General features: G+C 42.6%; 1 protein-coding gene across 13 annotated transcripts in view; it reads right to left on the minus strand.

Annotated features, from left to right (window-relative positions):
- The window catches only part of CACNA1G (calcium voltage-gated channel subunit alpha1 G), a 331,245-nt gene that overhangs the window by 43,252 nt on the left and 270,215 nt on the right, over window positions 1-17,778 (minus strand). For 9 of the 13 annotated variants that reach the window (XM_079967360.1, XM_079967356.1, XM_079967355.1 and 6 more), the window contains 4 exons: window positions 8,715-8,841; window positions 4,466-4,591; window positions 3,632-3,721; window positions 3,218-3,431 (listed from right to left, as the gene is read on the minus strand). In XM_079967360.1, coding sequence (XP_079823486.1) covers window positions 3,218-3,431; window positions 3,632-3,721; window positions 4,466-4,591; window positions 8,715-8,841 — 557 coding nt within the window. The remainder of the gene's footprint in view (window positions 1-3,217; window positions 3,432-3,631; window positions 3,722-4,465; window positions 4,592-8,714; window positions 8,842-17,778) is intronic. The other 4 variants (XM_079967362.1, XM_079967359.1, XM_079967364.1 and 1 more) reach the window with 1 other exon arrangement.

Here is a 17,778-nt window from a genome sequence, read left to right on the forward strand (position 1 = left end):
GGTGACTGTCTAAGGCAGGGGTGAGAAACTTGTGGCCCTCCAGATATTGTTGGACTCCAACTCCCATCAACCCAACTCTTTCCAGTGCTTGCTTAAAACACAGACTTCTTTTTGGCCCACTCGTGATTATGTTATTTCATATCTATATGAAGCTCTGGAAGTGGCCATTAGGCGTTTTGGGGCAAATTGCCATCAATATACTGTTGACAATCAGTTCTATTTCTCCATAATATCTCAATCAGGAAAGACAGGTGCAGAGTTGGGCAACCAAGACGTTCAAGGGTCTGGAAACCAAGCCTTAAATAATCATTGTTAATAATTTTATTGTCACATGGAAGATGGAGCAAGCTTGTTTTCTCTTGCTCTGGAGGAGAGTAGGACTCAAACCAATGGCTTCAAGTTACAAGAAAGGAGATTCCGACTAAACATCAGGAAGAACTTTCTGACAGTAAAAATACATTTTTTGTTTAGGCAAGCCTACCCAGACATGTAGAATACTGGCGTGTTTTAATCTCTTTTTGCTTACTGTTGATTTTAATTATCTTTTGAATGTTTTTTAAACCTGTTCTTATCTGTTTCTTGTTTTTTACTGATTATTCTAATGTTTTATTTTTGTAAGCTGTTTAGAGTTTTTAGAGAAGCTGAGAAATATGGCAGTGGGGGGAATACCATAGTGTCTCAAGACAATCTGGGAAATAAGGAATGAACAGGCAAGTTACAGTAAGTACACTGTGTGAGACAGAGGGGCAGGCCAGGAGTCTAGTGAACCAAGGAATAATGCATAAGATGGTCAATAAGTTCCCCAGGGCTGTGGCCCACTGAGAAGTGTGAAGCCAAGTAAACATAAAGAATGACAAGGGGCGGGCCTTTCACCTTGAACAAGAAGGGGTGGGTGAGAGGAGGCATGCCATTTTATATTTCCATATAAGGTCCTACGCAGGTGGCGCTGTGGGTTAAAGCCTCAGTGCCTAGGACTTGCCGATCGAAAGGTCGGCGGTTTGAATCCCTGCGGCGGGGTGCGCTCCCGCTGCTCGGTCCCAGCACCTGCCAACCTAGCAGTTCGAAAGCACCTCCGGGTGCAAGTAGATAAATAGGGACTGCTTACCAGCGGGAAGGTAAACAGCGTTTCCGTGTGCGGCTCTGGCTCGCCAGAGCAGCGATGTCACGCTGGCCACGTGACCCGGAAGTGTCTCTGGACAGCGCTGGCCCCTGGCCTCTTGAGTGAGATGGGCGCACAACCCCAGAGTCTGTCAAGACTGGCCCGTATAGGCAGGGGTACCTTTACCTTTACCTTTTATGTCAAAGCTAATCCTACGTAGGCCACAATTCTGTGCCAGATTCCATGGGACTGCATTGCTTTCCAAATGTGTTACAGGCATGACTGGAGCTAGCTTTCCTTTAAAATGGAACTCTTTCAGTAGTGTATAATTCCATTCTTAAATCTTCCCTGTTCCCAGAGTTACTTTACAAGGCTTCCTTTGTTGTAGCAAGAAGCTGCATTTGACAAAACTCTACGCTGGCTGGGAGGCCAAGACTGCTTTATGCACAAAAGTCTGTGAGGCTTTTTGTCTCTTTACCATGTTTACTGTGTTATTACCACTAAAATATTTGCAGATGCTATACCAGCAAAACATGGGTGCACGCATACATTTCATTGACACTGACAGATATACTACCAAAGTATCTCCAATAAACCTTTTCACCTTTGTGCCTTTATGCATCATGGGATGTTTCATGTGTACGAAATCCCATGAACTTTGGCTAAAAAGAGAACATGAACCCCAATACATGGACAGTCCTTCCTATAACATGATTTTATGTTCCTTGAGATATAAATCGAAATAGTCATTGTCTTGGAAAAAATCATGTCAGTTCTGAAATACTTTGAAAGGTCACTTGTGAACATCACAACCTCATGGCTCATTATGGAGCTCTCTTATTTCTGAACAGTGTCACAAAATTCATTAATAAACCACAGCTTCAGCATGATTTGTTCGTTTCAGATCTTCTGATCTGGAATCCTTACGCTCAAGTAAATAATGTTAAAATATAATCCTCAAAGTTGTGAATGTCCTTAAGTATCTAGATATTCATTTCATATAATTAATGCTCAAAAAAACCCAACACACAACACAAATCACGGTCCTATCTTGTTATACCTATAAAACAACCATACAGGGAATTGCACCATTTTTTTTAGTAACTATTAAACAACAACAACATCATCATCATCAACAACAACAAAGAGAGATTCCTACAGATTTACTGGTGTCAGTCTGAAAGGGATGAAATAAATGTGAAAGGGATAATAGGTTGGGGGGAAAGCCATAAGAACACTTAAAGATGGAAGTAACAAGAGTGATACCATGAATGAACGCAGGGGCATTTGGGGAAAAAAATCCAAGCAGAATAGAAGGCATGCAAGATGGAGGAGAGTACCTCTGACCTGTGACCTCTGACCTGAATGTAATTTCCTGTTTTTCAATCAAACAGAACTGAGATAAAAAAGACAATATGTATGTCAAGTTTCTCAGATTTTTAGAGACACATCTACTATGGTTACAAAAGGGTTTTAAAAAATTATTCTAAGTGGTCCAACAAGGTTGTGTGCCAGTGGATCTACTTAATTTGGCTAATTTCTGTCTGGTTATTTCCTTCATCATTTTAAAGAAAAAAAATCTGTATTTCTCAAGCAAATACACTATATTTTCAAGCATTTCTAAAACAAGGCTGCTTTTTATTATTACATCCTTGAATGCACGATTGCAGTTTCATCAATCGATACGCAAACTGGCTCAGAAATTGACAAAAGTGATTTCACTGTGACATTACAAGGCTGTAATAAACCAAATAGTGAAGCTAATTCTCAGCAACAGTGCTAGACACGCCTAAGATTCTTGGCCTGTTCTGGAACTGTTGGTTTTTGCATTTGACACTATTTGGGTAATGCTAAGCTTGTGCAATAATAATAAAAAAAACATTTAAAATTATTCTTTTTTAAAAATCACCTAGCATATAAAGTAGTTGCGAATCATGCAGCCATTGCTATGTTTCTGCGGCTTGTTACTTAGCCTATGCCAGAACTATATCCTTCATGCAAATTTCATAGCTGGACATGCTTTTGAAAGGAATCTGAGCCTCGGGTGCTAGGCAGGGAGTTACGGGGAGACTGTCAAAGGTCAAGCAGGACTCAGAAAGATGAGGAAAGACTACCGACCAGCCATCTGTTTCTCCTTACTCCTTCTCTTTTTCTCCAGCCGCTTGAGTCTCTTCTCCTCTCGTCTCTTGGCTTCTTCTTCTTCCTGATGCTGACGACACTTATGGAAATTCTCCACCACAACTCCCACAAACATGTTGAGGACAAAGAAGGCAACAATCAGCAGGAAGGAGATGAAGTAGAGGAGCATCCAAGGGTTATAGTTCATGACTGGCTACAAGGCAGAGAAGAAAGCCATTAAAATTACAACCTAGGAGGGTACCGGGGACAAGGCTGTATAAATGTGCAAAGTAAGATTGGAACATCCTTTGTCCATGAAGATTGTAAGATACGGGGAGGAGCTGTACCTCTTACAGTTTTGTTTTGTTTTTTACAAAACTATCTCTTCTATTAACTTAATGCTGAACCACATACCTGCTGATCCACTCCCACAGCATCCAATCCATCATACATGATGTCCACCCACCCATCTTTGGAGGCCAAAACAAACAGAGACATTAAGGCCTAGAAAGGCAAGAGGAAACACAGCATTACATTTAGGCCATAAGAAAACAATTCCTTTCATGTGCCCATCTTCTACTCTGGTCTCCTATCTGCTCAAGTTTAAACTTGCATTTTAGCTTGTTATTTTACCTTGCTGATAAAAATAATGTGCTTTGATGCCGAACATCTCCCGCCTGCGAAAACCTATCAGTGTTAGACACTGGTCCAACAATGAGGGTTAATTCAAAAAATAGAGACAGCCAGCTCCATTTTCACCCTACAGGCTTCCCTCACTCACTTCTAATTAGTTCCTGCCACACTGCTAAAGTATGGATGATTTCCAGTGGACCCTGTAAATGAATGGAGATGTTAGCAGCCAATGTGGCGCCCTTCATATGATGTTGGGAATCAACTGTTTACTATTGACCATATTGACTATAACGTGAGTTATAGTCCAGAAACATTTGAAGTGTATCACTTAGGCAAGCATTAGGTTGTGCTGGGTACAGGGTGTCAAATTTTCTAATATGAGGCTTTTTGATAGACATATGTAGTATGGTGTGTAATGGTCCAAGAAGGTGCGAGCCCTTGTCTTAATTCAGAAAGGAACTTGTGCAGACTTACGAACGCTAAAATGGGGGATTTTAAGTGCACATTTTGCGTCTAGGAAATGTGTCATTTGCCACGGTAGCTGCAAAATCGGCAAGAACACTTAGAATCAGGGAAATAAAGGAGCAAAGAAGCAGATTACCATTCCATTAATACCTGGCCGAGATTATCAAAATTATACTTGTGTCGGACCCATTTGTAGCTGGCTTCTGCACAGTCCGACCTGTTGGTAATGTTCCTTGTGTCTTCCCCTTGGCAGACAAAAAACTTCCCTTTGAACAACTGTGAAAACCAAGAGATGGCAAAATAATTAGCAAATGTGACTTTACAATGCCCGGTCACTGAGATATGTCTGGAGGCTTTTGTCTGGGTGCCCCCAACTTCAGACACTTGGCATGTGGTCATCAGGGACAGGTCTTACCTGCCCCATTTAAGCCCTGAGGTCTGGCACCAGGCCCCCAATGTTTTATTAACACCATCTTTTAGTGAATGGTGCTTTGGTCCTGCTGTTTTTATTTATTTTTATTTGCAGTTTTATGCTGCTGTTTTAATTGATTTAATTGGTTTTCCTTCTATTTGTGAGCTGCCTTCTGAATAATTAAAAGCTGGGACATTTAAATAAAAACCAACAAAAAGGCCCCCAAATCACCACCCAAGGAGCAGCAGATAATGGAGCCAGCTCCAAACAGGCCTGACATCTGCATCTGTGCTGGCATGGACATGCCAGGGAACACCAGGGCTGAAGCTAGTCACTACAGCATCCTTCCTTCTTATTTTTAACAAAATATTTTATAGTTAGGAGGTGGCAAGTCAAGCATGTACTTGGTTACAGATGTTCATTTTATTACTCATTCCTTAAAGATATATTATCCTTTTCTAGAAGAAACGATGCTTTCCCCCAAGTAAATGTGTTTAGCATGAAGCAGCAAAAGCAAACCCCATTTTATTTCTGTAGCCATGATGGTACCATAAAAATGCAAAACTGCACAAGCTCAGAGTATTTATTTTACCAGGGCTAGCAAACAGGTTTATCTTTGGCTTTGCTCTAACATATTAGCAATGGAAAAGCAGTTACAAAGCATGGAATTGCCGTGGTGAGAAGAGAAATGTCAACTGTGTGCTTCACAACTAAATGACCATCGCCCTATAAGACTGTGAAGTCCAGGGTCTAGAGTTACTTAAGGGTCACCACTGACCGTGTGCTGCAGGAAGAAGTCATCAGGATACATGTGAAAATGTCTTCACAATAACATTCAAAGTTTTAGGAACTGATAGAGGGAAAAGCTAATTATTCAGCATGATTTTTAAGAGTTGGCTTGACGGACTTGGAAGGAGCAAGCCACCAAATCTTCTTCTTCAAGGGTACTTGGTTGATGGTGGACTACCTCATGATTTCTGCCCATACACAAAATACTGTACCACGTCCAGAATATCTTACTCTCTTTGACAGGGACTGTACAACCCAAACAACCTGAATAGTGCAAACAAGGCTGCAAATAACTGCCAGTGGTACCCACACTTTTTATTTGTTTATTATAAATATTTATCTCCCATATTTCCATGAGACATGCCCAAGGCTAATTTTTGCTACAGAATGTGACTCACTGCAGTTCGGCCCTAATGTACAGGAAGCTTGTAGTATACACAAGCTCATAAACAATTGCCCCCAATCCAGTGAAGATTAAGAGCCATGTGTAATTGGAAGCTTCCGCATGAGTGGCTGCTCCTAACTGGAAAGAAATTTTGCCTTTCCAATGCATGTTATACATAATTACCTGGGATTATCCAGCAGTCAGGGCCCTATAAATATCCAAGTAGCACTATAATGTCAATGGTAATTGTGCTGAGCACCTGTTCAGGAAAGGGAGGTGGCTAGAGTTGGCCTCCTGTCAATCTGCCTCCTCACCAAACAACAACAAACCTTCTTTTGCAAGGCACAACCCTGGTGTCTGTGTATGTCTACTGCTAAATCCAGCCCTGGCTATCATTTCCTCACAGTTCTGACAACTTCTGAACTGCTGCTTGGAAATACATTTCCTACCTTGGATTATTATTTAGGTTACAAGACAGTATTTGTTTGCTTTTATCCAGTACCAGGGTCCATTTACCCTGCTGACTTCACAGTTATGCCCTTTCATGCTCCTGAAATCACCTTGGGTCTACATGTGCATTTGATCAGACAAAGGCATTATTCAGTCTACTAGAGGGAGGAATTTTGCAGACCTTTGCTAGTTAAATCATATACATGGATAAAGAGATCAGCTCCTTTTCTAGACCCCAACTGATTCCATACCTCTGCCTGTAAGTAGAATGAAGGAAAGGTCTCCCATCATCACACTTATTCATTCAATCAATCTGTATCCTGCCCCTCCTCCCAAAGGAGTCCAACATTTTCTGTGAGATCTCACTCACTCTGTCTAGGACTGCCAGATAAGGGACAGGTGTTCCACATCTGTCAAAGTGACAGAAGAATTTTGAAAGTTGCCGCTTCTCCTGCTTGTGCAGTCACAGTGGTCGGAATTCTGTGGTGCACACAACCCTTGAAGCATAGGCCTCACACTGTATTGTGAATCTGGTGACCCCAAGGCATTGACTTCAACAGCGTCAGATACAATTACCAACAGGGTGAAAGGTATCGAAATCCCAGATGATTAATATTGTCGCTTTTTCAATGGCAAACAGGAAGCAGCAGAGCGTGACAACTACTATGATGGATGTCAGTGCAGCAGCCTGCATCAGGCTAGGTTGAGACATTTGCACTATTTTATTGAGTGACAAACGCTATTGGCATTATCATGCTTTGCTTCCCTATGGAAAGGTTCGTTTCCCACTGGACTCTTTAAACATCACCTCTTTATTTGAACTCAAAAAGTGATGCCAAGCGTTTAGGGCTCTGTTTGAGCAAGCCAAACAATAGAGATCAATGCAAACCCATATATTTCATAGGTGGTGACATTTAATCTTTTTTTTTTTTAACCTAAGAGTACTATACTTGGGGGGTAGAAGTGTTGAAAAGCACAACACTGGATGCATACCAAAGGTTGATGATTTCCCCCAACACAGCATTTTCTGAAAGGCTTAGGGACTAGGGGATCAAGCTACACCCTGTACTTTCCATTATTATATTTCATCACCTCTGTCTCCATGACAGGTTAGTTACTAGTGCCTACTCTACAGCAGTTGAAGCAAATATTGGGAACTGCAGCAAGCAAATATGGGGCATTGCAACCAGCACATTAGGGAAGAGATCAAAACAAGATTACTAAATCAGATTTCTGTATCTGGAAAGTGGGAGACTGAAGAGATAAAACTTTCAGTAAATGCTCAGGATGACTTCCAAAAAACAACAAAAAACACACACACAAAATCAGACGTTTTATAGTTATAGTGATATAATACATATTCCAACCTATACATCAAGGCATAGCTCTATAAATAAAATATGAAGAGAACAAATGGGACCACTGGATATTACTAAGCCATTATAAACTGTGCAATTGATTAAGAAACAAATCACTTGCAATACTACATTAAAGCTGCTAAATGTATCTTGGAGAGGCTTAGTAGGTTTTCATTCAATGTTTGGGTTGGAAGGAATTTTCATTTGTATTCTACTAGTTAGTGGCCTGATTCTCTCCCCCCCCCAATAGTGTGTAGAGACTTGTTTGTCTGAGAGCTGCTTCACAAGTTCTGCAGCATGTTTCTTACCACGCATGTACATGCAACAGGGAGCTTACAGGCCAAGGAAACAGAACCTCAGGCCCAGGGACCAAAAGTGGGCTCTGTTTGGACCTTGGGGTTCCCCCCAACCCATGCACCCCGTCACCTGTCTCATCATGGAGTGTTTCTGCCTGTCTAGAATGAACCCTTGGACTCTGACTATGCCTCTTGGCTGGATGGAAGACACAGACTAGACAAGAGGCAAAATTCACATGTATTGTTCTGCACACTTTGTCTCTGCCCATTGGCATGTGGGCCCCTGGAAGGTTGCGCAGAAGGGAATGCAAGCTCTCAGGCTCTGAAAAGGGTAACCATCCATTATAGGTTACCAGCCCCCTCCCTCCAAATGTGCTACAGTGATGCTGAAAACACACTTTTGCTTAATGAAACTCACAGCGGAATGCACAAAAAGTGTACATTTCCTACAAAAGAGATACAAAACGGTTTTGCAGCTAAAATCAAATATTTTGACTGCATTTCTAGAAAAAAGTAATTTGTGAAGCAGCTCTGAAACACATGGACTTATTATTTGTTCTATAAGCACTCGTGGAATCTTGCACCTTTCCAGAGGCATATATGGTTGTGAGAGTCTGTGTATAGGAAAGTCTCCAATTCCATGCGGTGAATTTGAGCACATGGACCGTCTGGTCTATTCTACATTCAGTGAATCCTGTGCAAAGCCTACCTGGACTCCCAAGATGCCAAAAATGATGAAGAAAGCACAGCAGATGACAACAATGTTTCCAATGGGTTTTAGGGATGACATCAGGGTTTCCACCACCAGCTTCAGCCCTTGTGCTCGGCTAATGACCCTGAAAGACAAAACTAGCATGTTAATAGCATCCTAACAACATATCTTTCTTCATTCAAAGGGAGTGGGGAAAAGGTAAGTTGAAGTAGCAGCTAGCTCAAATACAGGAACTTTAAAGAAATAAAATGACTCCAATCTGAAAAGGTAAAATGGAACTGAACATGTGCATTTGGGAGAGCACTTGTGTGAATTACAGGATTTTTGTGCTTTTACACAACACACTTATCCCATAGAGATATAAACACAGCAGCATAAATGGGACATCTGAATAGTATTGTCATTTTACAATGACCAATTTGTGGCATTTCATCTTAAAACATCTATGTATTTTTGCCATGCTTTCTTCCACACTGCTGTAATAAACCCTGTGCTTTATACGATTGTAATGGCCGCTTACCGTCTGCCAGGAGAGTGGCAGTTGTGGCTTAACGCGGTGCCTCCTCTCCCCCCCCGGACATGCAGCCCCTTTTTAGATTGTTTCCCTGTCCCCTCTGGCCACTGCGAAAGCTCACGGGTTCCCACCTAACCTGTCCTTCAAATGAGCCAATCCGCAGTGGCCCGGGGAGGGATGGCCATCTACTTAGCCTGGCCGACCACTCAGCACAGCATCCAGTTGGCCAGGAGTGTCACCCACCCTTCCTCTCCCTTCATTAATAGTTGATTACTGCTCTAACCATTTCTTTTCAGCTAGCTGAGCTTTGCTGTGGTCTTTTGGCGGTTGCTGTATTCGGAGCCGGGAAGCAATTTCTCCTGCTCGGCAGGTTTCACCTTCCCCATAGCACAACTTTGCCGGTTTAGGCCTTGGGCGGAATCCTATAGTCTTTCATCCAGTTGGGGTGTGGTGAAGTGGTGACTCATCCACCCCCTGTTCCCTGGGGTGGCGTTAACAGGGTACCCTGTTAGACGGGTCTAGAAGGAAGTCTCTGTCCAAAGAGCAAAGTGTGTAGGGCTAGCAGGCCATAGAGCTTCCCTCAGCGTTTGGGGGCCATTTGCGCAAACCTGCGTTTTGCGATGGATCCACCCCCGAATAGACCCTGTCTTGCCTCAGTTCCCGAGCAAGGGGGGCAGGGCTGAGAGGGATACACACCCAATGCCTATGCCAAAGCTTCCTACATCTGAAATCATTAAAGTTGTGGCCGTTTAAATCTCAGACGATTGTTGTGTCCATTCATTTTACCACTCAGCAGCTAGGCGCACCAGGAGAGTGGACTCTGTGGCTGAGCACACAACCAGTCTTCCAAACAGCCATAGAAATGTGAAGCTAGATGTAAAGAAAGAGCTGTGGCGGAATTTGGGTTATCACTGAATATGGGGATGCATCTTTGCTACCACAATGATTAAAAAAAATATTACAACAATGAATGAGATGGGTATTCTGAAGCAAATGACAGCTTAGGATTCTCAGAGTACCCATGGGATAACTTTTGAGAGAGAGCTTTCAAGATGCCTTTAGCTTGACTATTTAAATGCACCGTAATGGAGAAAGGACGTAAGTTATCAAGAGCTGTGACTGCAACATACATTCTTCCCCTTATGGCCCCTGATGACCAGAACAGTTGACCAAAACTCCAGTTTCTGCAAAAGATGAGGAAAAGTCTATGGTATAATGATGTCAATTAAGGGCATTGGCCTACAGATTCTGGTATCAGACAATTGAGATACTGCCCTGAGGTCTTGTGATGAAGGGAGGTACAGTGGTACCTCAGGTTAAGTACTTAATTCGTTCCGGAGGTCCGTACTTAACCTGAAACTGTTCTTAACCTGAAGCACCACTTTAGCTAATGGGGCCTCCTCCTCCTGCTGCCGCGCCGCCGGAGCACAATTTCTGTTCTCATCCTGAAGCAAAGTTCTTAACCTGAAGCACTATTTCTGGGTTAGTGGAGTCTGTAACCTGAAGCGTATGTAACCTAAAGCGTATGTAACCCGAGGTACCACTGTATATCAATCTAATAAAAATAAATAAAATAGATTTATTTGTGTGTGTGCTGAATTCAGTTGCCTGTGATGTATCCTGTCAACATGTCTTTAATTTTGCTCAACTTTTAAAAATACAGCAGTAGCCTCAGTAGTGCTTCCCTGGAAACCCCATGCTACTTGGATGAGAAATTAAACTGTATCCCGTTTGACCTCACGGGTAACAATCTAAGCTCCTGTAAACAGAGTCTGGCACTTTATAACCCGACATCATTCTTCAGATGTAGGCCCTTGGACAATGGTTCACTTCTGCAAGAAGTTTGAATGTATAGTTTTAATCTAACTCACTGTCACTTGTGGCCTTATTTCCTGACTGGGATTTCTGAACATTGCTACCCATTTGGAGAAAATCTCTATGTATTCTGCTCTTCGGCAAAGCTTCAGCAGTTTGTATTTTTTTCTGAATACACTGTTATCATTCACATTCTCAAGGTAAAAAGCAAAGATATTTACTTATATTTCTGCTGGTTCCACCAGAAAGGTATCCTTAAATTGATTCAGTGGGAAAATTTTCTCTTTTTTTGGCCAGCAATAGACAGGGCCAAATCCAGAAGGGGATGGGACCAAGACCACACACACCAATTAATCTACACAATCCTCCCACTTCACACATCTCTACACCAACACACACACACTCATTTACTCACATCCATTTATCCCCACACTCCCTCCTCTCATACACATCTCTTTGAGTTTCCTTTGCTGTGCGTGTTACGGTCTGTTTCTGCACCACCAGCTTGTCCCTGTCCTCTGTTTCACACAGAAGTAGCCAAGAAGGAGAAATAGGCTTTGGAAGGAGTGGGGCTGCAGGAGAGACCAACCAGCTGCATGGGGAGGCCTGGCAGGCCATGCTTGGATTGTGCACCAGAGATTCCCCACCCCAATTTTAATGGATCCACTTTATTTCTTGCAGATTCGTAGCATGACACTGTCCCTGAAAAAGTGACAGCACCATTATAAATGCACAGTTGGCTTTATGATTTTCAGGGGCCCTGGGTAAGAGACCATCAGTAAGCCCTGTTAGGCACTGAGCCATAGAGTGTGGAATTTATAAATGGAGAGCACCCCAGAATAATCTAATCAAATTCCTGGAATAAGTGTCATCCCCAAAAATTTCTCTGGAGCATAAAAGTGCCTTAATACCAAATCAGGCATTGGCCCATTGGTCTGTAGGACTGCCATATACCTGAGATCTTCTTCACCACATGGAGTATATGCTATCCTAGCCCTTCACTCTCCAAAGAGCATAGTGGAATAACATATCTCCACAGGCTTCACCTTCCACATCTGTGCAGAGCAACTAAAAGTCAGCTTATCATTCTCCATGTGGATGACTTCTAATTCTTATAGAACCCCCTCTTTTTTGCTGAAGAAAGAGGTACAAAACCTTTAAGAAAATAGTTGTCTTTTATAAGTAGCTTTAAATTCTATATCCAATGATAACAGCAATTCCCTGTGTTAGCTTTTGTTTTGTTTGTTCATAACACTGTTGCTTAAAATCCTTTTGCTCTTGACTTTCCTACCTCCATTCTGTCATATACATTCCAATGTCCCTGAGTTGAAACTCATTCAGGAAGCCTTGATTGGGACTTTGCACAACTACCACACTAATCAGTGACCTTCAGTGATGCAGCATCACTCCTGAATACGGCACAAAATTCCATAACTGCGAATTAGAGTATACTGCTGCAATTGGAGAGAGTGAGCAAGCAATCGATATGTGAGACAGATGCAAGCAGGAAAACAAAGCAGCTAGAATTACTGCACTGCCTTACCAAGGACAAGTCTTACCAAGGGCAGAACTTTACCAAGAGAATTAAGAAGAAGCTTGCTTGCCTTATGTTAGCTACCAAGTCCTTAAGCAATGTCCCCCTAAAAAAAAAATGACCAAAGCAGCTTGCCATGCTTAACAAGCTGGGAGTAAAGTCTTAAGAATGGATGTGGACATACAGAGTGAACAGTAGTTAATACAAGTACTCTGTTTTACTATTTAGTGGACACTGCATTTGTAAACGAACATAAACTGTCCTTTGTGGGTGTACACTAAAACAAGTGTAGAGTGAATGTTGTAAAAGCATGGCTCTGAAGCCTTGCTGGAAGTTTCAGTGAACATTTTTCTTTGGTCTCATTAAGTGCATCCAAGAAGACCCACTTGCCGCCCTTGCACAGTCCACCCAATGCATGAAAACCACCTGGACATGAAAAAATTAGAATATCATATTGTGCTTTCCTTGATTTTCTCCCAAGGCTGCTTCCCATATTTTGAGTGCATTCCAAAAGTGTTCACTGTGAGTGGGAAAAGCTTTCCTGCAGACGTAGCCTGCCCTTTATCCTCCAAAGCATCCACCCTAGTCCTCAGCTTAGTGTGCTCTGCACAGGCAGCTCCTATCCATGTAGACAGCTCCACTTTCAAGATCAGCAATAAACTAGCATTCCTGCCTATTTATTTTAGTTACTTTATACCATGCAGTTCAAAGAAACTTCCCAGGAGCAGTTTATAATCAAAACAGAAATAAAATAATACCATAGAAAAGAATAACAGGTATACAATAAAAACAAGAACAGAAGCTAAAAGAGCAGGTTACAGAACAGTATAAATACCAAACACTCGAAATAAAACCCAGTTAAAATGCCTGGGAGAATAAAAATGATGCCAGTAGGTACCAGGCAAGTTTTTGTTTTTTTCCCTGGAGAGAGAATTCTACAACCAGGGCACCACCACCAAGCAGACCCTTTTCCTTGTCACCTCCCACTGAATCTGTGATGGCAGGGCCATCCAAAAGTGATGGCCTTTGAAAATGACCTTGACTGATAAAGAAGAATAAGATTCATCATGCAACTTGGACCTAAGCCATTAAGGGCTTTAGGAGTTAAGAACTTAACTGAACTCAGAACAAGACAAGGATCCAGTACAATTAACGAAGCACTGGCATTTTGTGATCATTGCATCTGGTTCTAGTTAGCAATCTAGCAGCTGTATTTTGAACTAATGGTACTTTCCAAACTCTTTTCAAAGGCAGCCCCACATATAACACATTACCGAAGTCTAACCTGGAGGTTACCAAAACATGGATGACTGAGGCTCAGCTATCTCTATCCAGAAAGGATCGGAGTTGGCATGCCAGCTGCATCTGGTAGAAGGCATTCAATGCGACTGTGGTCAACTGTGTCTCCAGTGACAAAGCAGGATCTAGGCGCAACCCATACATTCCTCCTATAGTGGGAGTGCCACCCTACCTGGACAAGAGTCACTATCTTTGGAGTAATGGGCAGCATTACACTTGAACACTAGCTTAGAGCTGGGACTGGAAGTCTCCCCCCCCCATTCTATCCTTAGCTCAAGGATGGGGAAATGGTGGACATCCATATGTTGTAGGACTCCAACTCCTATCATCCCTGACCACTTGCTATGTTGGCTAGGACTCATGGGAATTGAACAACATCCAGAGAACCAAAGGTTTCCCATTCCTGCCTAAATCAGCTAAGTCCACAACTAATTGGTACTCCATATATAAAAGCAGCCCTGACCCAGGCAATGTTGCAGCAACTGTCCTTAATCCTTCACTAGGGTTCTCTCCCTTTTCCTTCAGATATTTTACCTTACAAGGCCCTCCAGGCTGTGCTCTTCCCATTTTCCTTTGTCCTCCCCTTACTGTCCCAGTGATTGAGGGCTGCACTCTCCTTTGCCAGCCCTTTGCTTCCAGGTCTTATTAGAGTAGCTCCTGTTGAGGGTCTTCATTTCATGTCTCCCTCTGAGACTTCTGCACAATGTCTCCTTCCTCCTCTTCTCATCTTTTTTATATTAAAAAACCCCTATTTGTCACACTCACCTCTGATATGCCTACTCATTTTTAGCTGGAGCCAACCACAAGTCAGTCTTCAATCACCAGAGTACTCCTGCTAATAAAATTAGTCATGCTTAACACTAGGTGTGATCTGTAGTGTTCTAGTGAACTATTTAAAGCAGGTAGGTCCCTAAACGCTGGAAGCAGGAAACTACAACACAGATTTTATTGCTCACCACTGCCTCTCACTAAATCCCCGTGTACAATAATAGAAATATCACTTTCCAATCTCCATTATTTTCCCCGAGCAATTAGAACAAGAATTTACACAGACGACTGCTTTTGCTTTTTGTTAATAATAGAATGTTGTATTCTCTTCATTTTTTTTTTAAAAAAGGAAGCAGATGGATTATCTTTATATAACTCCTCCAGCAAATAAACATACCACATACATACACATACAGCGAATGGATTGCTTTCTGCAAGCCTAGTCCAGGTAGAGGTTAATATGGATGTGCGTGTGGCTGTGGTGTGATGGCCACCAAGGATGTGAGCCATGTGTGCCCTGCCACATGGCGAACCTTGTGTAAAGCCTTGGACACATAGTTCCTGGCCAACAAAGCTTGCACAACCTCCAAGGCTTTGCTGGCGCGGTTAAAACTGGCTTGAATCACAAGGGCAGCGCTTCACACAAACGACATACCATGTGGAGAAGTGCCCATATGGTTTGCATCCGTTGCGGACACCACATCACAGAGTGCATGTATGAAGTGGCGCCTCTTTGGATAAAAAGGGAGGCCTGTTTGTCTAAGCTGTTTCCTTTTGGTAGCAAAGAGTACAGTTACACTTGGTGCTAGGGTGGGGGCAGATTTGGATGTGCGCAGGCATGTTTTGATGAAAGATTTCTACAAGCTGGACAGGGATTCTTCTGTCATTCCTTTGGCTCCCCCCTCTTGTCCGCTTCACCATTTCCCCACCAGATCTACATTCTTCTATATTTTTCATTGGCGTGGGAAGGGTGTGTGTGTGCAAATTCCTTGAAGTAGACTATATAATGAAAAACAATCACATCCAAATGTTGCAATATGCATTATGTAAGTTGCACTATTTATTCCGGGCACCAAAACCACATTTGGATTACTTGGTGCAGAAACGTGCACAGCTTTGGCTTAAAACCCTCTGTCGTTTCCTCCTCAGCTTCAATGCTAATGCAGTTCTCATGTCTTCAGGAAGCAAAAATGTAAAGACTTTTACAGAATACAACTAATCCCTAATCACTGAAAGAGGGCAACATGTTTTTGCTTAAGAGCTCCAGGGACCCTTAATGGTGAAACCAGGAGGGGCTTTTGGGCTCTAAATTTATAGTGTGGTGGATCAGAGACCACGGAGGTGGTAGGCAGGAACAGAAGCTCAGTGGTATCCAAGAGGTTGTGGGTGGGTGGGGGGCAGCGGCTGAGGCTGACTAGAGTTAGCACTAATATTTGGGAATGGGGATGCTGCATTCCTGTAGATCAGGAATGTGATCTACCTCTCCATGCAGAGAACCCATCCATTTCAGCTACCTGAGGCTGTAGTGAGAATGGTTTTAAGCTAGTGTCAAGTGCATGACAAATGAAGAAAATTGAAGTCAGGGCATGTGTTACTCCCCCTTCCAAAACGTACCTCCCCATCTAATCCCTGGAGTATTTCCCAGTTCTGCTAGCCTCAGCAGTCTCGATTCTCTCTGCTAAACTTGCACCATGCAGACAGCTCCATCCTAAACACCTGTCAGTCTCATATCTGCTGGAACATGTTTGCCAGCTTTAAGCCTACTAGTCCGATCAGAGCACTTGTCACAAAGTGAGGGAAATTCAGATTTGCCTTCAACACTCAGAGAAGTGTTAATATGATAGAAAAGAGCCACGAAAAATGACTTGTAGCATAGTGTTATGAAGAGTGAATAATTCATACATCTATTTTGGAAGCCAAAGCCAGGACAGAATAGTATTCAACCCCCTCCCCCCCCCCAATTATTCTGAATACATTTTAAATGTTGGTTTCTCTTGTATTTGATCCTGGCAATAGCAGCCAGGGAAAAAAAATTAGTTGCAAGTAATCCAGATTTACAAGGGGCTGGTGGGTTACTACAATGTGTTATACATGGGGCTAACTGTGGAAACAGTCTGGAAAGTCAGCTGCTCCAATACAGGGCAGTGAGAATATTAATTATCACATCTGGACTTTAACATCTGCACTGGCTTCAAAATATTTCTGTGCCAAATTCAAGGTGCTAATATTATTCTTTAATCTCCTAAATGGCTTGGGGCCATGCTACTGGAAGGTTCACCTTTTTCTGCATATGCCTTAAGATCTTCATTAGAGGTTGTACTCTAGATGCCTCCACCAAATGAGATGTGTGGTTACTAAGGAGCGGTCCTTTTGCCTGATACCTACACTGTGGTCTTTCCAGCACCAGGTAAAGTTATTTTAATTTTTCAATTTTTTTTAAAAAATTTTTTTAGTTATATGCATCTTAGGTATTTCACAATAATTATTCCGCCCCCCTAATGATTGGCTGTAGCTCAACAGTAGAGCATCTTCTTTTTATTTATAATGTCCCATGCTCAATTCCCAGCATCTTTAGGTAGGGCTGGGTGAGTCCCCCTGCCTAAAACCCTGAAGAGCTTCTATCGGTCTGTGTAGACAACACTGAGCATGATGGACGAATATGGATCTTGTATTGGCTGCACTGATATTGTTGTTAATACATAAAGGTAAAGGTCCAGTCGTGGCAGACTGGGGTTGTGGTGCTCATCTCGCTTTGTTGGCCGAGGGAGCCGGCGTACAGTCATGTGGCCAGCATGACTAAGCCGCTTCTGGTGAACCAGAGCAGTGCATGGAAACACTGTTTACCTTCCCGCCGGAGCGATACCTATTTATCTACTTGCACTTTGACGTGCTTTTGAACTGCTAGGTTGGCAGGAGCAGGGACCAAGCAACAGGAGCTCCCCCCCCCCCCGTCACGGGGATTCAGACCGCCAACCTTCTGATTGGCAAGTCCTAGGCTCTGTAGTTTAACCCACAGCGCCCCCCGTGTCCCTGTTAATACATACCCTGATGTTATTTTCTTGTGTCTTTATTTAACCGATTCATAACTTTTATAAACTGTACAGAACACTTTGTGGAAGGGTAGCATTAAA

Source organism: Podarcis cretensis (assembly GCF_951804945.1).
Source record: "Podarcis cretensis genome assembly, chromosome: 2".
NCBI lineage: Eukaryota > Metazoa > Chordata > Lepidosauria > Squamata > Lacertidae > Podarcis > Podarcis cretensis.